Source organism: Bidens hawaiensis, unplaced genomic scaffold (assembly GCF_021521415.1).
Source record: "Bidens hawaiensis isolate Kalapana, Puna unplaced genomic scaffold, B.hawaiensis_p1.1 tig00024624_1, whole genome shotgun sequence".
In the NCBI taxonomy this organism is placed as follows: Eukaryota; Viridiplantae; Streptophyta; class Magnoliopsida; order Asterales; family Asteraceae; genus Bidens; species Bidens hawaiensis.
Window position 1 is genome coordinate 55,779 of NW_027493889.1, and position 23,935 is coordinate 79,713.

The window sequence follows — 23,935 nt, forward strand, 5'->3', positions numbered from 1 at the left end:
ACTAACCGATCAAGATTCGAAGCCGAAACCCGAGATTTTGTTGATAGATCTGAGTTGGTAAGGTAAGAACAATCCAACAAAGCTATTATTACTGTAAATGGTTAGGATTGGATGGGTTAACCGGACCCGAAACCCAAACTGCCCAAATCGGACCCCTAAAACGTCGATTTTAGGCCGATTTGATGGTTGGGATTTGTAGGTGCCGATCATACGATTCCGTGGGTACCAAAATCGAGTTATTTGGCTAAGAAACGAAGGAGTTATGGGCAAACAGATCTGCAGCGCGATAACTTCGCCTGCAAGATTAAGTTCGCCTGATGAACTTCGCCTTCAAGCGTAACTTCGCCTAAGGATAACTTCGCCTACGGCCAAGTTCGCCTAAGGATAACTTCGCCTGAAGCCAAGTTCGCCTAAGGATAACTTCGCCTGAAGCCAAGTTCGCCTAAGGTTTAACTTCGCCTGAAGCCAAGTTCGCCTAAGGTTTAACTTCGCCTGAAGCCAAGTTCGCCTAAGGTGTAACTTCGCCTGAAGCCAAGTTCGCCTAAGGTTTAACTTCGCCTGAAGCCAAGTTCGCCTAAGGTGTAACTTCGCCTGAAGCCAAGTTCGCCTAAGGTGTAACTTCGCCTGAAGCCAAGTTCGCCTAAGGTTTAACTCTGCCCCTTGGACCCCGCTAGGGGCTGCCGCCCCTAGAACCCCGCTGCCAAGGGCGCTGCCCCCGGACCCCCGTTCGTTGTGGGTCATATATAGATAGAAATACAAAACGAGTAGTAGTAGTTAATTGATATGTGTAAATATTATACAGTTAGCCGAGCCCAGTTAAAGAAAGGAATTACGATCAACGGCGAGCGTAACAGGATCCAGGTGAGTTTCTAGCCCCATTCCTTGTTATGTTTTCGGGGCTGTGTGCATACTTGATGTGTTGTTAATACATTTATCCTAAGTGATAAGTGTATGCCATATGTGATATATGTGATATGTATGAATGATTGCTTGATGGTTCGTGAACGATCTTCGGATATTGCACGTACTGTCAGGTTGTAACGTTATAAATATGGCAAGTATGATATGTATGTTTATGTGTATGAACGTAATAAAGTTAATAAAAGAAGGAAATGACGGTTGTATGGTTGTATGGTTACGAAAAGGGTACCGAGCCCTAATAATACTCAAGGTATGATGCATGGTTGTATGGTAACGAAGAGGGAACTGAACCCTACTAATATTCGAAAGCAAGGGACCAGACCCTTATAATATCTGTGATGTTAGGGACCAGACCCTTATAATATCTGTGATGTTAGGGACCAGACCCTTACAATATCTGTGAGGATAGGGACCAGACCCTTCATAATATCTGTGATGTTAGGGACCAGACCCTTATAATATCTGTGATGTTAGGGACCAGACCCTTATAATATCTGTGAGGTTATAGGGCGAAAGGCTCTTTAAAACGTATGATTATGAATGTAAAGAAAGTATGTAAGTGAGAAAGAAAGTATGTAAGTAAGAATGAAGGTATGAGTACTTATGTGTGTATAAAAGAAAGTTATGAGGTTAAGTACGTATGTATGTAATAAGGTATTGTATGGTATTGTATGACTAACTAGAACTCACTCAGCGTAGCTGACTTTTAGTATGCACGCAGGTGAGTAGGATGAGACAGCTGGCTTGAGCGGAGGACACATGGCAGAAGACTAAAGCCTGGCATCTGAAGATCTGATATGTTTTATAAGTTATGTTTTAATTTTGAAAGACAAAAGGAATGTTTTAAAACATGATTATGAATTGATATGTAATGTTTTATGAAAGTTTTATATTCCGCGTAAAGTTTTTAATTAACTCTGATATGAAAGAACTGTGTTTATGAGTAAATCCAACACGAAAGTAGGGTTACCGGTGACGGGGCCTTACATGAATACATACAACTCTCACTGAACTTCAGATTATTCCCAACCAATGCCTTTATAGCTGGCAGTTTCACGACAGCGGTTGATATTAATCAAAGAATAACCTTTAGTAAACGAAAGTTCTAATATGTATCTCAGGTCTGAGGATACTAAATGAGTATACTAGTATCAAAACATCTTATGACTAAGATCCATGAGATGATTTGATGCGAGTTACATCCAATGTCATTCATAATGAGGTCTGTGAGTTTGGAAGTCAACTCCTTGAGTCCAAAGTCAGAATAGTCTTAATTCAGAGTCGTTCCCACGAGTCTGACCGACTACGGATAATTTAGAATACAATATTCATGGATTAAACGTATTAAAACCGAACACAGTTATATTATTCAACATTTGCATTTAACCATTAAATCAAAAGAGAACTTAAAGTATAACTGTTTGAAATGTTCACACATCCAAATACTAAATCAAAACAAACTACTAGCTAATCTAAGACAGATAGCATCTCTGTGATGATCATGTTTGTCCTGAGTCATCAATTTAGTGAACGGGTCAGCTAGGTTTTGATCTGTGTCTACTTTGCTTATTATGATGTCTCCTCGTTCCATTATTTCCCGAACGAGATGGAACTTCCTTAGAATGTGCTTGGCTCTGTAACGAGACCTGGGCTCTTTGGCTTGAGCAATGGCTCCTGTGTTATCACAGATTACGTCGATCAGTTTCCGAAAACTTGGAACTAGATCTAGGTGGGCTATAAATTTCTTCATCCAAGCAAATTATGAGCAAGAAACATCTCGGTCATTCTGGAAGCTAGCATCAGTGTAACACCTTACAGTGAGCTCTTCTTCCACTCCTCCAAACACTAAAAACATGTCCTTTGTCATTTTCAGGTACCTCAGAATATTCTTCACAGCTGTCCAGTGGGCAATGCCAGGGTTCTGCTGAAAACGACTAGTCATACTCAGCGCATATGAGACGTCAGGTCTAGTACATAACATAGCATACATGATAGAACCAATCGCTGAAGCATATGGAATTGCTTGCATGTGCTTAGTTTCAATGTCCGTTTCCGGAGATTGCGATTTGTTCAACACAGTTCCTTTAGCCATGGGGAGAGCTCCTTTCTTGGAGTTATCCATAGAGAAGCGTGCCATTACTTTTTCTATGTATGTACTTTGACTCAGCCCTAGAAGCCGCTTAGACCTATATCGGTACATCTTTATTCCTAGTATATAAGCATCTTCACCAAGATCTTTCATTGCGAAACAAGATCCCAACCAGTGCTTAACTTCCTTAAGCATAGGAATGTTGTTTCCAATGATCAGTATATCATCCACATACAGGATGAGGAATGATATAGTACTCCCACTAGCCTTTCTGTAAACACAAAGCTCATCTTCATTTTTAATAAAACCAAACTCTTTGATTTTCTCATCAAAATGAAGATTCCAACTGCGAGATGTCTGTTTATGTCTATGAATGGACTTATTCAGTTTGCACACCATGTTTGGATATTTAGGATCGGACAAAACCTTCAGGCTGAACCATATAGACATCTTTAGAAAGGTGTCCATTAAGAAAAGCAGTTTTGACATCCATTTACCATATCTCGTAGTCATAATACGCGGCTATGGCAAGTAATATCCTTATCGACTTAGTCATAGCAACGGGCGAGAAGGTTTCATCATAGTCAATACCTTGAGTTTGAGTAAAATCTTTCGCGACTAGCCGTGCTTTATAAGTCTGCACATTTCCATGCATGTCGGTTTTCTTCTTGAAAATCCACTTGCTCCCTACTGCCCGACACTCGGGGGTAGCTCAACCAAGTTCCTGACTTGATTGTCACGCATAGATTGCATCTCGGCGTTCATGGCATCTTGCCATTTCTCAGATTCTGGATCTAAGATAGCAGATTTGTAATTAGTAGGTTCATTACTTGACTCAGCTACTAAGAGGACCTCGGGACCATCTAGATGCCCTAGGTATTTAGAGTTTGGTACGCGAGTCCTATTATTTCTACGAACGCTTGTGTTTATGTCCGATGTATCAGCAACAACAACTTGTTGATCAGACGTTTTAACTTCCTCAGCGGTAGTTTGTGGTTCTTGAAGTTCTTCAAGATCGACAATATTATCTCCAGCTCCTCGATCGAGAATTTCATTCTCGAGAAAGTGGCCCTTCCTTTTGATAGAAATCACATTTGTATCAGGATGGAAGAAATAATATCCGCTTTGGTTATAGTATCTGACGAAAACAACCTTTATGCCGCGAGGATCGAGCTTATCATCAGAATCACTAGTGACATAAGCATCACATCCCCATACTCTAAGGAAAGACAAATTGGGTTTACGACCATGCCATATCTCATATGGGGTTTTGCTTACCTTTTTAGTTGGAGCTAGACTGACAATGTGGGCGACGGTCACAAGGGCAAAACTCCAAAAGGAGTGAGGCAAGTTTGTTCTTACACATCATCGATCGGACCATGTTTAGCAAGGTTCGATTTCTCTTCTCGCTCACGCATTTGTGTTGGGGTGTGCCGGGTGGAGTGAGCTGTGAAACAATTCCATGCTCTTTCAGAAGATGTATGAATTCTGAGCTGAGATACTCTCCGCCTCGATCTGATCAAAGCATATTAATAGTTTCCCGAGTTGGTTTTCCATTTTGTTTTAAAACTCTTTGAACTTTTAAAAAGTTTCATGCTTGTGTTTCATAAGATACACATAAGCATATCGACTGTAATCGTCAATAAAAGAAACGAAGTATCTTTCATGATTCCTAGACATGGTTCTAAAAGGGCAGCATACATCAGTATGTATGATTCCCAGCAGATCCTTTGCTCGTTCATTCTTATGAGTGAAGGAGCCTTTGGCGAGTTTGCCAGCTAAACAAGATTCGCAGTCATCAAAAGAGTCCGGTCCTGTGGATTCAAGAATCCCTTCGGATTGGAGTCTCTTGACTCGTGCCTTGCTTATATGGCCAAGTCGGCAATGCCATGGAAATGTATCATTGATGCCAGATCTGATACATTTAGAAAGATTATATACATTATTGTTTATTTGAACATCAACCTCATAAATACCATTTCTAGGTTTAGCCTCAAAATAAAAGATATCATTCAAGTAAGCAGAAATAACAATACTATTAAAAACGTACTTAAATCCTTGTTCAAATAGTAAAGAAACTGAAATAATGTTTCTGGTCAAACCAAGTGCAAACAAACAGTTATCCAAAGTAACTACAAGGCCAGACGGACAAGCAAAATGATATGTGCCAGTTGCAAGAACTGGGACTCTCTTCCCATCACCAACGATGAGTTCTATGCTGCCTTGTTTCAGCTTCTTCTAGTTTTCAGGCTCCTGCAAGACATTAACGATGTGGTAACCACATCCGGTATCAAATACCCATGTGTTGCTAGAGACAGTGAAAAGTTCAATAACGTGAATAGAAATACCTTTAGAGGAGCTTTCACCATTGGTCCTCTGCCTTTTCAGCTCAGCAAGATAGCCGGGACAGTTACGTTTCCAGTGTCTCATTTTGTTGCACTTGTAGCACTGGCGCTCCTCAGGAGGTGGTGGTGGTACCTTTGCAACATCTTTGTTAGTGTTGGTGGCAGACCTGGCAGCAACAGTAACCTTCTCCTTGCCTTTACCATTATGACCCCGGTTCTTGGGTTTATGATTGACGACACCAGCAGATCGAACCATATGAACTTGATTGTTTTTAGCGGGAATATTCATCTCAGCCGTCTTGAGCATTCCATGAAGCTCCGACACTGTTTTCACCCAGCCATTCATATTGAAATTCATTACGAACTGGTCGTAAGAGCTGGGAAGAGAGTTCAGGATGAAATACGCTGCCATTTCATCTGACAAGGGATAATCAAGTTTCCTTAGTTGTTCGATGTACCCTTTCATCTCGACGACATGCGCACTAACAGGTGATCCCTGTTCCATTCTGCAGCTGATAAGCTGCTTCATGGCGTCATAGCGTTCTTGACGGGCTTGTTTTTGGAACATGCCCTTGAGTTGCTCAAGCATCTCATGGGCACCAAAATCTTCCAAGCCTTTAGCAAGCTCGTAAGACATGGTGGCTAGCATGATACAGTCGATTTCAGACGAGTCATCCATATGCTTGTCAAGAACCCTCTTGGCATCAGCAGTATTGTTTTCAGGCTCGGTTGGAACAGGTCCATCGAGAACATAGTGCTTCTTTGCCATCTTGAGAACAAGTCCCAAGTTGTGATGCCACTCAAGGAAGTTGGTGCCATTCAACTTTTCTTTCTCAAGAATATCCTTGAGAGTGAATGAGAAGTTATTATCAGTAGACATCTGTTTAAATAAGCAAAAGTAAATTTTAATTAGTATTTTCGATGATTTAATCCTATTATTAATGACCCAATAACATTAGTAAATATGAACTTGAGAATCTGACTTCCAGTTACTAATGGCAGCTATAGCACACAACATTAGTAAGTGGTTAGGCAGACAGACAACGATTGCCAATTGTGAATAGAGCACAACTCTCGTTTATGAGGCCTATTAAGACAACATTTTCCTAAGTAGATACGTTTAGCCTCATCTATGCCCACCTTAGTCTCTGGACAGCTGTAGCACGTAACAAGAGAGTAAAGTAATAGTCGTCCTAGTATAGTCACTTATGAAAGAGCCGGATGTGTCAACGAAACTTTTTCACCTTGAAGGGATAGGTTAGAAATCAAGTGCGGTGCTGTAACTTCAAACACTTGAAGTTTCGCAGTATGCCTCAAGTGTGACTTATAGTAGGATGGCATAGACTATTGATTTAAATTGGGATTAATTTTAAATATTACCGAATAGAGTAAAATCCAATTTTACTTTATTGATCAAGACAACTTGATGAACCATTTCATCTCTTAGGACACTTAGTTTTATATAACCTATTAAAACTAAGTTTGTCGTGATAATACCAACCAATTTTAAGTTAATAGTTTTACCTATTAAGTTATTTAGTTATGGAAAATTAAATTTAGTTTAATTTTGCAAAACATGATTGGTTAATTTATTTTAAATATTTGGTATTAGGTTGGTGGTATTATAACCTATTATAATTAAGCAAGCAACCACAATAGCAAATTAGAATATGCAAATCTTAATTGGCCAAGATTAGTGATTGATCTTGCTAGAGCCTATTAGCTAGATCAATCGGGTCAAGTGGTCACAACACAAAACAACCACAAGGATGGACTCTTGGTACATCCCGTCATCTTTGGTAACTCCCACTGACTTCAAGAACTCTATGAGCTCGTCTTCGGTTTTCCTTCGGGTCTTCTTCATTACAAAAATTACACTAATACAAGTAATGAAAAACTAAACCCTATCTATTACAATTTTGAACCATCAAGGTGGCCAAAAACCATAAACTAAAACCGAAAACTAAATACAACTTTTAAACCATCCATATGGCCAAAATAAAATCATCAACCAAACAAACAAGGTCGGGCCAGATTTACATATTCAACGAAATTAAGTCGGGCAATATTTTGGTCAAATAAAATAAATAAAATTTTGACCAAACTAAAGTTGCCCTAATATTTTATCTAGATCAAAAACGTCAACTACCTTAAGGTTTATGATGTAAAACCGGTGAAATTACCGGATTCGACTCGTATGTTGTAACCAAGGCTCTGATACCACTTTTGGGTTTCAGTGGTGATCAGTTAAAATTTTGTTTATTAAAACCGGTTCAATAAACGTGGTTAATAATAATTAATCTCATTAATTATAGTTATACGCAGCGGAAATATATACAATTAATTAGCACCGAAACTAAACCCGAAAAGATCCGGTTACAGATAATATGAGTACGAGTCAAAACACTAAATATATAATTATAAACTAACCATATATTTAAGTTTACCTCGGTTAATAATTAACCGGTTGAGACACCGAAGGCTAACGAACCGAGCTAGGTGACACAACGAGATCTAACGACCAATGGTGGCGGTGAACGACGGCAACGGCAGCGGTGGTGGTGTATGGCAGCGGCTATAGGCACAGTCAGCAGTGGCGGACAACGGTTGGTTAGCGGCTGTAGGCGGTGGCAGGCGGCGGGGAACCGGCGGTGGTGGCTGGACAGGCGCTGGTGGTTGAGCAGCGGAGGTGGAGTGAGTTAATGGACTTATTAGGATTGGCTTTCAGGTTATGTAAATATCATATATTTATATAACCCTTAATTAGGTTTAACTAATCTAATTAGTTATAAACCCAATGGGCCAATATGTCCACCTCTTTCTCCAAAGCCCGTTCCATATAATTTTATCTTGTTAAAGTATCTAACCCGGTTAACTAAATTAAGCAGGTTAACGGTTCGATACCTTAAGGTGTAACTCTCACGGGTCATAACCCGGTTGGCCGTATTGACTTACCAAAACCGGTCCATAATTCCAACAGATAGAACACAACATAGTTCGACTCATAAACATAATAATATTGTGATAACATATTGACATATAAGTTTGCAAGACAAGAATATCATAAATGAAAAAAATTACTTTACCAAGACTTGTGAGTCACTTTACGTGACATATGAAAAGTTTATAAAATTAATCTTTCACAATATACCGAATTATTTCATGACCAAGAAAAGAAGTAAATTGTGACATAGCATTCTTGAAAAAGATATTAGTACATGTTTAGTTAGTTCGGATTTGCTAAAAAGGTACGCTATTTTATATGATCATACCACAAATAATTCATAACCTCAAATTTTCCACGATAGCAAAGGCATGAATATTGATTAGCTAGGAGTTGATAAAACTACTCAATTTCTAAACCAACTAGATCTAGATACACCATAAAATTATAACATACACCATGTACATAATGAAAGGCGATGCAGATTAGCATATCACAACTATCTAGTAACAAAATCTGAAAAAAAACAACCAAACAATGCATGCAATAATCAGGTAGGGGATAGAGAACGAAGCTTTCACAAGAAGCTTTGTAAAGCGGGTAGCAGATGTGGACACCCTTTATAATTGCGATGTAAGCAAATGGTTTCTGTGCATGACATGTGCACAAAGGCTTTACATGGATAACAAGTGACAGAAATTATCTTCATTAATTATGTGTAAACAAGTATCAGAGAAATAGTTGCGGAATAAAAGAGTTTTGAGGTTTGAGGGTTGCTTTTGTAATTGTATCATATCTTGGTTGTAAACGGGTTAACTAAGTTAAACTATGTTTTAAATACTGGTATGAACCGGACAGTACTACCGGCTACCGGACACGGTCCTAGTACGATCAAGGTCGGTAAAACTACATTTCTTGTTCCCTTACAAAAAATAAAATTACTGCTACCAGGTTTTAGCAATTTTCCATATTCAGCCCCTCAAGTATAAAAGGTCACCCAAACATATAGTGAACAAGTATGTATCATACACAAATTAAGGTTTGACTTGGTCAATCTTTTTTCCTAAACACTCTAGAAAGTAAAAACCACATTCCTACTATATAATCAAAATAAAGACTTTATAAACCTCTTTTTGTCAAAATTACAATAAAAAATGGCATTTTTATGTGATTGTTTCTTTATGAGTTTATTCTATTAACTGAACGGATGTTATGACGGGTATTTTTTCTCTTAGTTTTTGTGTCAACGCAACCCGAACTGTCATCACCTGGGCTGCAGGGCCACCGAGCCTCACTTTGACATCATAATCCTTGATTTCAACAAACTCAAGAATGCCGCCACCTGTGCCAACCAAGTATGGCCTAATCTCTGCAAGAATCTGCAATGTAAAGAGTCAATTTACTGAAGGTTGACTTTTTGGGTCAAAGTAGTACTAATGATATATCATATTTCACATGAATTTATTGTACCAATACTCATATAGCATATCCAACAGTTATCTAGTATATACATGGTTCCATTGCTAGATATATAGAACCAATTTAAGTAGAGAACCGCATAAACACTTGTGCTGGGAAGGTTATACGCAAAACATAGTTTTTAGCGAGAACAAAAAAACATTAAAATCATTCATTGTTTTATAATCCTTTTTTTTTAATTTGGAAAAATGGTTGAAATTCAATGTTTATTCATCTCTATCTAAACAAACGTAATGCGCAAATTATGATCATGTTATATTATCTGCGAATGTGTAGATAAACATGTAAAGTTAAAAAAAACATATGAACAAATTAGTTTAATAGTTTTTCATATACATAACATACAAAGTTGTATGTGAAAAGTAAAAGCTTAAAAAAATATGAAACAATAATAACAAATCAAACGATTTAGATTTGTTCTTTTTGTTCTCGCAATAATCACTGTTAAAATAATAGGTACAAGTGTTTATGTGGTTCTCACAGTTCATCATGAACATATTCTAGTTAAATAATATAAGAATTTATTTACTTAAACATTTAATCAAGATTGTATCCATACCTTCTCAACATTCTCCTCATTCAACTCAAGCCCGGTTTCTGTATCCATAATTTGCTCAACATCCATGATTTCAGGAATCTTGTCTCTGAGCCGAGTCTCAATTCCGTTTTTTAGCGTCATTGTTGAACTTGGGCACGACCCACACGCTCCTTGAAGTTTTAACACGACAACAAGACCGTCAATTTCATGTAAGGCGACGTTTCCACCATCAGCCATAAGCCCGGGCCTCACCTCATCTAACACCTTCTCCACATTCTCTTCGGTTAACGGAAGAACACAAGTTGGTGACATCACTAGACCTTTACATTATACCATTAGAAAACAAAGGTCAAACCGAGTAATCTTTAAACTCGTATTTCAATATTAATTACTTGTGCTTTTGTCAAAAGATTGATATCCAAAATCAAATTTTTAGTTAGATACAGTAGAGAAAGTGTGGTATAAAATTTGCAATGAAAATTACCAACTTTGACCCAAAAAAGTCAAAGGGCTTATTTTTGCATCACTAAAACAAAATTCAATTTGAATAATTTTCAAATTCCTATTAGGTATTAGTTCCTCGTGCTTTAAAGAAACTAGTGGTGCTTAACTGGTGAGCTGGCATAATAGGTCAGACACGATTACTAGTGGTGCTAGACATAAACACGACAAGATAACTAATCACGTCACTTTTTCCAAACACGAACACAAACCTGCTTAAAAACTGGTAACATGACACGATAAATATCACATATGTAGTGAAACAAAAGTTCATAAAAGTCTTAATTAATACATATTTAAAAAGAAAAACCCACAAAAGTCGAAAATCAAATCATAACATCCATTAAGATGGAATACGGAAGACAACGGTCAAAAATCAGTGCTCGTGTTTATCGCAAGGGCTTAGATATTATTTATTGAGTGTCAACTGAAGCCGAAGGGCGTGTAAAACCAAGTTGGGATATTTTAAAACATTTAAAAATATGAATTGCTTAACAAATGTTTAATCTATTAGACACGAATTCAAACATGTCTTAAATGTGTTAAAAGACACGAATCCGTTAAGCCCAAACCCAAACTTGTTTAACTCGATGACATGCTTACATCTATTGTCAACCCAATGGTATATTAATTAGTTAACAAATGTTATTTTTTTTTATAACTTAAAAATCAACATCTTTGACTTAAAAAAAGTCAAAAGGTGTAGTACCTGCACGCTTTCTTAATCGCCTCGTAGAATCTAATCTAAGAAACCCACCACTCAAAAACGATTTCTGAATCCACAAAAACAAAAACCCATCAGCAATTATTGGAATGAATTAATAATCCGAATGTGCAAAAAGTGGTACCTTTTTGGAGAGAAAAACAGGGGAATGAATATCATGAGATGAATTAAAATAAGAAGACATGGATTTTGATTCTAGACGTCTTGTTTGAGTTGTAACTGAGCCCATGATATGATAAGTTGGAGTTATCTGATGAACAAGAAAGAAACATGAGAGGGTGGGTTTGATATCTCTTCTGTGGTGGGCATCAAAAATTTCAGCTTTCTGTTGTTACTCCTACATGGATGATAGGATATTTAGACTTGGATTTACCAAATTGCCCTTTTAACATTCTTTTTTTCAGAAAAAGTTAAAAATTAAGTTCAATTTACGTGAATTTTCTGGTCCCGGAGGCTGTGAATTTTCTAAATAGGGTTCAACGTGTCGTACGTAGTACTTTTTCGTTTCCTACGACCCAACGCTTTGTTTTTAGTAGAATTGGTTTTGCTATTTAGAAGGGGGTTGCGGCGCAGCTTGTTGCCCGTTTGCCTGCCACTTTATTGTAATCGTTTTGATTTTAATGAAAATTAACAATATTAAAGATTAAAAAAAAAAATTATGCACTTTGAGACCCCCAACCCTGACAGTCTAAGTCCCTCAGTCAAGTCAACCATTTGTTGACTATTGATTAGAAGCGTGGTAAAGTAATTTGGCTTTCTGGTGGATGTAAAAAGCGTATCTAATGCCACCGGTCGAGCAATGGGTGGGTCGTACTCCTCTTTAGGTCGATTTATTCTCTAAATTCCACCCGTCTTTAGACGAAAACAAGCTCCAATTTGGCAATAAACAAGGGGGATGAAGATTCATAGCTAGGAACGGTAACAAGAGGGTGAAGATCGAATATGATTGGTAACAATGAAACTAATGTCCATCTTAAAGCATTCACAGAATCACATCCCGTTCCCTATTCATATAATTACAATTAAAATCATTAGTTTATCAATTAAATAATATGTTTTAATACCTTTATCATTATTTATTCTCTCTCATTCAATCGGACCCGTCTTTATAAAATATTTCTACAGTGTGAATCAATTCAAGCAATATCATCGACTTTTATAAGTTTTATTGGTCATAGCTAAGTCAAGCCTAGGTAGATACTTTTGAGCTTTTAAAGCTCTCACATTGAGCTATTTTTAAGTAGTTTGTGCTAATGAAGTCAAGCTCGAGTATACATCATGAAAATTTAGCTACATCTAAACCAATCGTTTATGGATATTTTGAAGTCGTGAAACCCAAATTAGAAATAACTTGACTAGACCACACATTGAACCGCATATGAGATAAAACGAGATTCAACTTTTAGTGTTTGCTTTTATAGCCCTGGTTTAAAATACAACGAATGCTATACCATTGATGCACGAACTTGAAATTTATAGTTACACCTCCCCAACACACTCCCTCGGTTTTCCAAACATTTCTCAGTCGCTACTACACTACATATTATTATATGTTCATCAAATTTGCTTACACATACACTCATGATTCATCTATACTATAGTATACTAAATACCAAATTAAGTGTCAAAGGGCGGTCACAAGGCTTCTAAGTTCTAAATGTTATTTCATTCTCACAAATTTGGGTAAGGATTAGGACGAGGGCTATATCTGGTCCATATGTCTCCGACCCAGGCAGCTACAAATATATATGCATACAAACACACAAATACGCACAACATACCAATATCAACGCCGTAAGGAGTACATCAATATCATAGTTAAATTATTCGTTCAACTTTATGTTAAGGTTTAGTGTTTTACTAAAAAGTAATGAAATATATAAAAGTTATCAACGTTTAAAAAACTGATGAAATTAGATAGAAAGTAACAGTTGTATCTTATCTTAGTATTAATTTGCTTTGATCTACGAATCTGCATCCACTTAGTAATCTCATTATGGGATGTTAATGGATGATATGGTATTCCTAGTCTCATATGCAATTGTAAAATCAGGCTCTATATGTGTCTGGTAATTACCTGTCGGGTATGAGATATACTCGTTAGGTTGTTCAAACAATACTTCTTGGGATTTCCAAATATATTTCAAATTTTATATAACTTTATTATCCAAGGATGTTAGAAATAATAAAATTAGAGAATTACTAAAATATTATAGCGTTAGGTTATTATACAAAGGGGGACAAAAATGAGAAGGATGAGAAGGATTTATAGCAACACAAAAACTCCCTAAAAAATAATAAAAAAAATCACAATTCAAATTTTATAAAACATTTGTTAACTGAAGTGTTGGATGAACTTGTGTGCTAAGTCATCCCAGCCTATGATTCGCCCCTCCGGCAGTCGTTTGAACCATTTATGAGCGGTGCCCACTAGTGTTAACAAGAGCGCGTTGCACCATAGGGGAATGGTCCACCCCGAGACCATTCCAGCAGCGATGAAGGTCTATAAGTGATCATCTGGATCAGTCAGACCATCATACTTTTCTATCGTTGGTGGGATCTTTGGATTCGCAAGCAATCATGCTTCTGCGATCTTCCTGATGAACTTGGATTGTCCATCGAAGCCGTTGGTCTATAGGGTTTGGAGAAGTCAACGTTGGTGTCAGGATGATACTCAATTACTTTCTGAGGCGTATCGTGAGTGCTTGCCCTCTCTTGACTTTCCTCGTAATCCCGATCATCTCTTATCCAAGAGGCCATGTGGCACGAGCGCTGGACCCGACTTTGGTTCCCCAGTTAGGTCCTAGCTCGTCCGCCGCGTTAAGCTTGGGCAGAATTGGATTCCGTCACTCGATGTCTCCGAGGGGCAGACTCATATTCGTCTTCCTTCTCGTCTTGGTCATCGCCTTGTTGTTGCTCAAGGCCTAGACAAATAGAGTTCTAGATTGAACTCCAGATGAAAACTTCTCTTGCATCCTTGCCATGAGTTTTTCCTGCTTTGCTTCCCACCATGACATGACGCTTGGTGGCAAAGGGGTTTGCAGTTGCTGACTGGGCGGAATCTGGTGCTAGCATCATAAAATAAGGTGGATGGTTGGACGCGTTAACGATGCCCTTCGCTTTAGTTATCGTGGTATTTTGCACCGGATTCACCCTTTGCTGGGCGACTGATGACTGTCCCGCCATAGGGGTATGTGTTTTACCACTCATTTCAATCGAGAGGACAAAGATTTTATGAAAGCTAGTTCTAGCGAAAAATGCATGGATGACGCCAATGAAGAATCACTAGTTTAACCCTTGGCCTACTCACTTAGTCCTTAGGTTAACACTTAGTCTTTCCCTCAGGGGATGGAGTATAACCCGGCCGATTTGACCGGTTTCACCTACAAAACAGTACACCGTGAGCTTGTTACGAGAAGGAGAAGGATGGGTATTCTAGTAACCACCATCTGACATGAGAATAAATACGAGAGAGTAAATAAATAATGAATACAAGTTATCACGAAGCACTAATGAGTGTTCTCGCGCAAGAGTTTGGATGCCTTTACCGTTGGAGGTTGAGTGGTATTTATAGCCAGATGGAGGAAAGAAGGTGTGGGTCGCCTGCCATGTCATGAATTCCACAAATCAGAGACTTGCACATGCCCCGAGGAATTTAGTGGATAAAGCGGTTGACTGATTGTGACATTTGTACTATGTAGTACTATTGTTAATGTGTTAATCCTTCATTGGCAGAGCGTACTTTCAACAAGATACATCCTTTTTGCACTATATCAAGAAAGATATTTGGTGCCACTCTTCCCAAGGTGTCAGGGAATATTTAGCGCCTGGTAGAATGATTGATTGGTTGTCGGTGCTTTTGTGCTTTGTACTCAGCACTAGACTATTCCATTAGTGCTATTCCATCTGCGGAAGCTTATTATACTTATTGGGTAGGTGTAAGATCCTACCTCTTAAAAACCTAAATAATAATAATATTTTATAAAAGGACAATAATTCATTGGGTGTGTAAACCCTTACACCTACCTCTTAAAAACCTAAATAATAATAATATTTTATAAAAGGACAATAATTCATTGGGTGTGTAAACCTGCAACTTTGTGTTTAGAACAACAAAGTATATGCCCACACAAAACTAACTAGCTCCACTATTATTTATCTTTTACACCTCCATGTTTCAAATAATCGAATTTAGACCTCTTAATTTACTATTAGACCCCTTTCACCTAAATTTTCATGTATCCAAACATAAGAGCATTCTCATCCCCTTTGTCATTTTTAAATACAAAATTACACTAAAAACACTATATTTTTTTTCACCTTTTAATTAAATAATATTTTTTATACCTCTATCATTTCTCTTTCTCTTTCTTTCACTCATAACCACTCTCAACAAATGTCAAAAAATTATATGGGATGAACAGTAGCTTTTCAAATATACAGAAAAATCACTACATTTTATCCATCATCTACTCACAACACCTTAAAGCACTCCATAAATTATAAAAACCATACTCATACAATTTGGTGGTTAGAATGCTCTAAAAAGTTTTTGGACACATTTCAGATATGGAATTTTATTAATTTAATATTTTTAAAACTCTAGTTGAATAAGATATTTTTATTTACTTTTTCAATATGATACGTTTTTCATAGGAGTTCGTTTATTTTAATTTGCCTAACCTTTTGAAGCATAGCATATTATTAAAGGTATTCACGAACCTTTGTTCGAAAGCCAAGTGAAACATGATCTTGAGACTTTACTCTCTTACCAATATCTAATTTCAATTCTTTCTACGAGACATATAAAAAACTTCAATAAGTTTGTTGACACAACATGACTTAATTAGATTAGAAGGTATCGGGTTCAAGCTAAATAAATAAAAAAAGCATAACGACGAGGAGAATCAAATCGATGTAAACCACTTTGATTTCAGTTTAATACCAATTTAACCCTCAAGGGATAACGTCTTAGTTCTACTATCTAACTGGAGTCCGACCTAAGAACTAAACTAAAAGGTATGAGCAGGCCTACAAGTTGCAAGAAATGCTCATGATAACCTTTTAAGTTGCAAGAAATATGGTTGGCAATGCGGGATGTGATATCCAGGGATTGGAATCTTTTTTTGGCGTTGGCAGATGCTTTAAAGGTTGCCAATCAATGGTTGTGCGGTGAGTGCATGTCTTTATAGGCCCTTCATCGGGCCTGCCACCATGTTGACAAGGTTATCAAGTTCAAGGTTGATACGGGAGAGGTGGAAGACTTCCTTGTGGGGATCCCTAAGCCACAATTTGCAATAGATATAGTTGCTTAGGGCGGGATAGTTTTGGACGTGACCCTCCTTGATCGTATTTTAGCACTTCCGTTAAAGATAGTAAAAAGCATCCCTCATCGTTGTCGCATGGCATTTGCCCAAGCCTTATATGTTTCATTGTGAAAGGTGTTGTCTAGGACAGAGTCCATCGAAGCGTGGGTTAGACTTTTGGTATTACCACGTTGCACATTACAAGTTGTCAAGCCTTCCAACCGAACGTAGGTTGGGGAATAGGAAATCTCTACAATGCCTTTCTATTCGGCAGGCCCTAGAAACTTGGGGTGATGGAAGCGGATGTATTGATCTTATCCGATCGCTCTTTAACCAACCGATGGATATGGGCTTAAGAGTCGATGAGGCCTTCTTCGGGGGTGATCATTCGAGGGAGGGCCTCAATGCTTAACAGTGCATTCGAAGAGTTGCAGGCGGGCACTTTACATCCGCGATTAAATTTTGTGCTCTTCGGGTGTTCCTCATCTGGTGATGCTACTATGAAAGCGTTGCTTGATAAGAATCCCACCTTGCCCCCGCCTGCCTTACCTATGGACTTACTCTCAGAGCCCCATTTGGTTATGGACATTGAAAGTGTTCTAGGGTTATTTAAATCTTTTCCTAAAGGGAATTCTTGCAGGAGAGATGGGCTGAGGGCCTAGCATATTTTGGATACCTTATATGGGGAAGGATCCACGATTGGTGTGGGGTTGCTTAAAGGTATCACTTAGGTAGTTAACTTGCGGTTGGGGGGGGGGGGAGATGTCCTGTTTTGGCGGAGTTTATGGCTTCTGCCCCCCCAACGGCTAACGCCACTGCTTAAGCCCGATAATGGGGTTAGGCCTATTTCCATTATTGCAATTTGGAGAAGGCTTGTATCTAAAGTGGCTATAAGGAGTGATGGGAAATAAATGGCAAAATACCTTGGTTATTTTCAATTAGGGGTGGGGATTCTGAGTGGAGCGGAGGCGGCGCTTCATAGCGCGAATAGATTTCTTAACATGTTTCACTCTAATGGATCGTTGGCTTTTCTTACAGTAGATTTTTCTAATTCGTTCATCCTGGTGGGTAGGACCACGCTCCTGCAAGAGGTTCGTGCTAGATGCCCATCTATTTCCCTATTGGTTAATTTTCTTTACAGGAAACGGGCTAGGCTATATGTAGGGAATGGTTGTAATCAGTCAACTACTGGGGTTCAACAAGGCGATCCTTTAGGACCCCTCCTATTTGCATTAGCTTTACACCCACTCATTCACCACGCACGGGATAGTTGCAAGTTACTTTTTCATGCGTGGTACTTAGATGATGGCACGATTATAGGATACGCCATTGAAGTGGCTAAAGCCTTGGATATTATTAGATCCAAAGGGCCAAGTTTGGGGCTTGAGCTTGATATTAAACTGAAGTATATTGGCCGTTGTGCAATGTGGTAAAGGAAAAAGTAGGTTTTATGTCCTATCGGGATTAGGAGATCAGAGTTAGGGGTAAAACTCATTGGAGGCGCGGTTAGCCGGGACGCTGGTTTTATCAGTAGTTTGGTCATTACCAGAGCTTTAAGAGCTGTGGACCTAATGAGATGTCCTACTCTCCTGCGTGACCCTCAATGTGAGCTTCTCTTGCTTCGCTCCTGTATGGGGGTGGCTAAGTTGTTGTTTGGACTCCGAGCATGCCAGTTTATGTTTGTTAAGGATGTTGTCAATGTTTTTTGACAAAGGGCTCCAAGTGGCGATTGAGGATATTGTGGTATGTGGGGGGGGGGGGGGTCCGTTTTTTGGGGATTTTCAATGGAGACTAGCATCTCTCACTACCCGTTTTGGTGGTTTAGGGTTAAATTCAGCTGAGGATGTTTCCACCTATGCTTTCTTAGCCTTGAGATCACAATCTTGAAAGTTACAGGACCACATTTTGCGTGATTTTGGTGTTGATGGGTTAGATTCCAATTTTGGGTATGCGTTGGATTGTTTGCACAACTCTATTCTCGATATTGATCTTGGCAGGTTCGCTAATAAGGACACCAGCCCCCTAAAGCCCAAAATGGTTTGTCGAGTGCCCTTTATAGTAAAACCGTCAAAGTTTGGGAAAAAAGTTTCGTCTGCCCCTTCGTTAGAGAGCGGTATTAGAATGTCTTCATGCTTCCTTATGCTCAAGACTTTTTTACTGCCATCCCCATCGAAGGGTTAGGCCAGCACATGTCGGCAGCGGAGTAATGGGCCATTCTTAAATATCGTTTAATGATCCTCCCCCCCGGTTCCCAGTTGATGAGCCCTGCCCAGTCTGCCGTAAAGTTTGTTTAAACAATTTTGGTGAACATGCGGTTCATGTCACACCCCGCCTTCGGGCCTAGGCGTGTGACTCACAGTTGGTACCACTTTTGTCAATTTATCAAAATTTGCAGCGGAAAATGTTATTATAAAATATTTACTTTCATAACATAGGGAATTAAATACCCTTGTTTGTTTTACAAAAATTACTTGTTTAAAAACAAGTTTAATATATATATATATATGCCTCAATACAAAATTTGTTGAGCCACCAGCTGTAAACTATGCCTAGTGTTCTTCTATCTCCACTGGCATATCCATCACCATTCCTTACTCCTGGTTACCTGAAAACAGTTTCAAAATACGTCAGCTATATGCTGGTGAATACGCTGACTCAATAAAACATTTTCACAATTCATAATGACACAACACCAATAGTGTTCAACGACTCAGTGGGTCTCAATACCATCTCATCGGAACTAAACATACGCACAAACCACATAATCGGACTTCACTCGCCCTAGAGACAGTCACTTGCCTCATGGTCAGTATGTCTGTAGTGTGCCCACTACAGTACATATATGTAAGGATCCAGACACTTGTGTATTTTAGTCCGAGTGTTTAGTACTACCTTGTATCAAAACGTTTTTAGAGGATTTGAACCAACCCTCATGCAAATATTTCCATAACTCTTTTACATATGGATAACAATCCATAATTTAAAGAGTAAATATCTTTTCAAAATATACAGTACATAGACGTATTCACATCATAAAACATTTCATACTATAAAAAGGTTTGGACGTATTCACCTTTTGTTGATTTCAAGATTTCTCACCAACAGATGTCTGATCTTTATCTCGGACCTATAGTACGAGAATAATATTCTATAAATAACTAGATCTACAATCTAGCTATAGACCTTAAGTCTATTTGCATAACCTTTACCTTGATATTCATTTCATTTTACAAAACATTTATATGCTATGTTTCTTCATCATGAAGAAACGTATATATCAAGTTTCTTCTTTCATAAGTAATATCTTTATAAAAATATAGAGCAACATTTCATCAAAATCTTATCTTATGAAAGCTTATATTTCACTTACTTACTTGATCAAGGTATAAACTATATCCTTGACTAGGGTCTAAGCCTTTAAATAATAATAAAATAATAACGTAAGCAGAATCCCTACCTTACGCGGGTATTTTGATTTGCCTAAGCCTTGTACCAGTAGCACTTCTACTTATACCGTCAGAATCTTGTTTTGAACTCGCTTAACCACTCGATGGAGCGTCAGAACTTCAATTCATGCACGTTTTACGAGAAATCAAGGTATCGGAACCTCACGATCGTCGGGAACGCCTCCCTAGGTTATGTGTGTGTAAAGAAAGGTGTTTTTGGGATGAGATTGCTTCAAACCCGTAGCTCCCTTTTATAGGCAAAGTTTTGGCCACCATCGCGTAGCGCGATGGGGTTTTCCCCCTGGCCATAGCGCGACGCCGCAATCCACCAGAGGTTGCCACGTGTTGACACGTGGTTGATCCGGTTACTTAACCGGGTCATCGCGTAGCGCGATACCCCCTTCCTTCTGGACCATCGCGTAACGCGACGCCCCTTTTTCTAAACTCATGGGAAACTGCATCGCGTAGCGCGATGATCTAGTCTGTATACCCATCGCGTAGCGCGGTGGGTCGAGGAAATCAAAATTTTTATTTTCAACCCCTGGACTTTTTTAACTCGTCACTCCTTGGTTTATCTTCCACAGTTCAAAAATACTAAAGCGGCCCTTATGCGGCTCGCGGCGATGCGAGTGTGCGAAGTGCCAAGTGCGCCATCAAAACGCCACATTACGCCCATAGCTCGAGTCCAAATCCGTGTCCGTGTCCGTGCGCGTCGGGTGCTTCGCACCCTCTGCTAGGACTAGTGAGAGTGGTTAGCCCCATAAGAACATTACCATGGAAAACTCCTTCTTTATAAAGTACTTTTATTTCTTTCTCACCTTCCATGTGGGATGGAGTTTCCTTACTTATTCCCTTAACATAATATGCTTTCTTTTCTTTATCATACTTTTTCCTATTACATTTCTCATAATTATTTTTGGTCCTTTATCTTTATAAACTTGTCAAATTTGGACCTAAACTTTGTGGGTGTTACATTTCATTGCAAAGAACTTCAGGGATTTAAATATAGACATGATTTGGGCAGGGATGTCCTTTGTGATATGTTAAAACAGGCGGGAATCTCAGCAAAAAAAGAGGCTCCTGCGAATTTCTTGTCAGATTCGCGTGAAGGAAGGTCTACTCTCCGACCAGTGGATATTCTTGTGTTTAAATGGGCGGGGAGTGGGGAAGCATACTTGTGTGGACCTTACTAGGGTGTACCGTCTTATCGGGCTTAAAGACACCAAGTTTGTTGCTAGGCAGGCCGTGTTAAAGGCAGAATTAGGAAAAAATGCTAAGCATGAGAAGGCGTGTGCTGAGTATCAACACGCCTCCATTCCCTTTGCTTTTGATACATTTGGGTCTCTTGTCCCCGATGCGGCTACGTTTGAAAAGAGTTCAGCGTGTCGTGCATAGTGAATCAACGACGCCGAAGAACGATAGCTTTGTTTTAAGTAGAATCGGTTTTGCTATTCAGAAGGGAGTGATGTCGCAGCTTGTTGCCCGCTTACCTCTCTCTCTATTGTAATTGGATCATTTTATTATAATATAAAAATTTATTTCCTTGTAAAAAAATGGTTAAGTAATTGATGGCGTGAGCGTTGGTTATATAACGTGGCTCAGTGGTTACACCATAAATACTAGAATAGTTTTATATAAAGGGGAAAGTGAATATGCGGTTGTTAAGCATGCAACCTTACACGCGAAACTATCAAACTACGTTGTTTTGAATAAGAGTTTCCAAAAAACATTAATTTTATTCTTTTAAATGCGTGTTTCCTTCCATTGTTACTGCATTCCTAATTTTGAATCATGGTCTTCATATTCGAATATGTTGTTCTCGTAATAGCTAATACTGCTATGGAAAATATATATTATGTTTTTTTACGAATTACTTTCAAGTAGAATTCATCGACTTAGATTATGTTTTTATTATTACTAATTACTGTTGGCATAAGGAAAAGAAAATGTAAAAGACTTATCTTCATAGGTAAGATTTTAAGATGATTTTTTTAATATCGATTTACTAAAACAGAAAGATACAAAACCTATTGACAATGTTGCGAATAAGATTGAAAATTCAGTAACGATACACACGAAATTTCAAGTTAATTTGAGTTACTCAATTTAAGGTTTTCTTAACTCCCAAAACAACTAAAAAACAAACAATGTAAGTGAAATTCCAGATTTAATTAACTTGATATTCATTTTTGAAAGTTGGATGATTTTTATTATTGATGGTGCCGGAGATAATTTTTTTGAGGATATGATTAAGAATTAGAGATGCAATATTAATGGAAGAAAACAAGCATTTAAAAGAATTGAATTAATTTTGGAAACTTTTATTCAAAACGACGTAATTTTAGTGGTTTCGCATGTAAGACTAGATGCTTAACAGTCTCATATTTGTTTTCCCTTTTATATAAAACTAGATTTCATCCCCCGTATTACGGGGGTTATTTTACATTATTCGTTATTAATATTTATATATGTGTATTTGGATTTTAATTTTATTTATTGTAAAAAAGTTAATAATTAATATACTTGAGGTTTGATGATGAAATGGTTTCACAAATAAATGGTATGTTATAATCCGGTTTAAAAGTTATCTGGGTTTGATGATACCTATTACCCGTTTATTTTTTTTATTTTAAAATTGTTTCTTAATTATAAATAATATCTTTTTTTAAAATAAAATAGGATATTAATTTTTAGTATATTCCTATTTTATAGGATCTTCATATCAAATATTTGATGAGATTATTTTTTAATATAATGAGATGTATAGCCCGTTTAAGAGCTATCTGGGTTTGGTGAGACCTTTACCCGTGAATTCGGGTCAAATGCGTGAGAAGCATTCATTTATAAATAAAATAATCTGATGGCTTGAGATAATGGGTATTTTACATTTTTCGTTTTTTAATATTTATTTTTTTTTATTTTAATAATGTCGCACTTGAATTAGTTTCAAAAGGGTAACGTGTCAAATGCACTTAAGCTAGCTCGAATTGTATCATAACCAAAATTGAAGTTCTAAGTTTATTTTTTTAAACTCATTATAACCTTTTTTTTAGTTGCAAATTCATTTTAACTTAGTTGACTACTATGAGCCCAAACTATCTATTATTTGTTACGGATTCTGTTGTAATGTTAATAGGTTGTTATACAAATAAAGAGAGATAAAAATGGAATGATGGAAGTAAAAGTTAAAATTTTGTTAAATACTTAAAATCCCCAAAAATTCTTATAATAAATGTGCTATCCCAATCCAAATTTGTTATTCATCTACCACCAAAACTAAAAAACTACTAAAATAATTTCATCTTTATTTAAGTAGATTTTTTTTATATGTTTGAAAATGTTGCATTATAAAGGTTAGGGTTTGAATTATTTACCTTATATTTCACACATTAACCACCTTACCACTCAATTGGGAAAGACTTATTCAAGTTGAAATATTGGTGCTCGATGATCTTTGATTTTTAAATTGGACAACTTTTTTAAGTATTTTTAAATTTGCATATTTGTACTATATATAATGCAGGAGCGGGGGCCACTTATAATTTTTTTATATAAAAGCCGTGTAAGCTTATGAAATAGATATACCATACTGATGCTATTAATTTAAAAACTTTAATAATTAATAAAAACAGTTAATATTAT

The 23,935-nt window shown here is 37.6% G+C and overlaps 1 protein-coding gene across 1 annotated transcript; it reads right to left on the reverse strand.

Moving 5' to 3' along the window:
- Positions 1 to 9,486: 9,486 nt before the first annotated feature.
- LOC143569636 (nifU-like protein 3, chloroplastic) lies at positions 9,487 to 11,770 on the reverse strand. The gene is made up of 4 exons (XM_077055502.1): positions 11,666 to 11,770; positions 11,527 to 11,590; positions 10,338 to 10,636; positions 9,487 to 9,678 (listed from the first exon to the last, which is right to left on the reverse strand). The coding sequence occupies exons 1-4, from the start codon at positions 11,768 to 11,770 to the stop codon at positions 9,487 to 9,489; spliced, it is 660 nt and encodes a 219-aa protein (XP_076911617.1).
- Between the last annotated feature and the right edge of the window lie 12,165 nt (positions 11,771 to 23,935).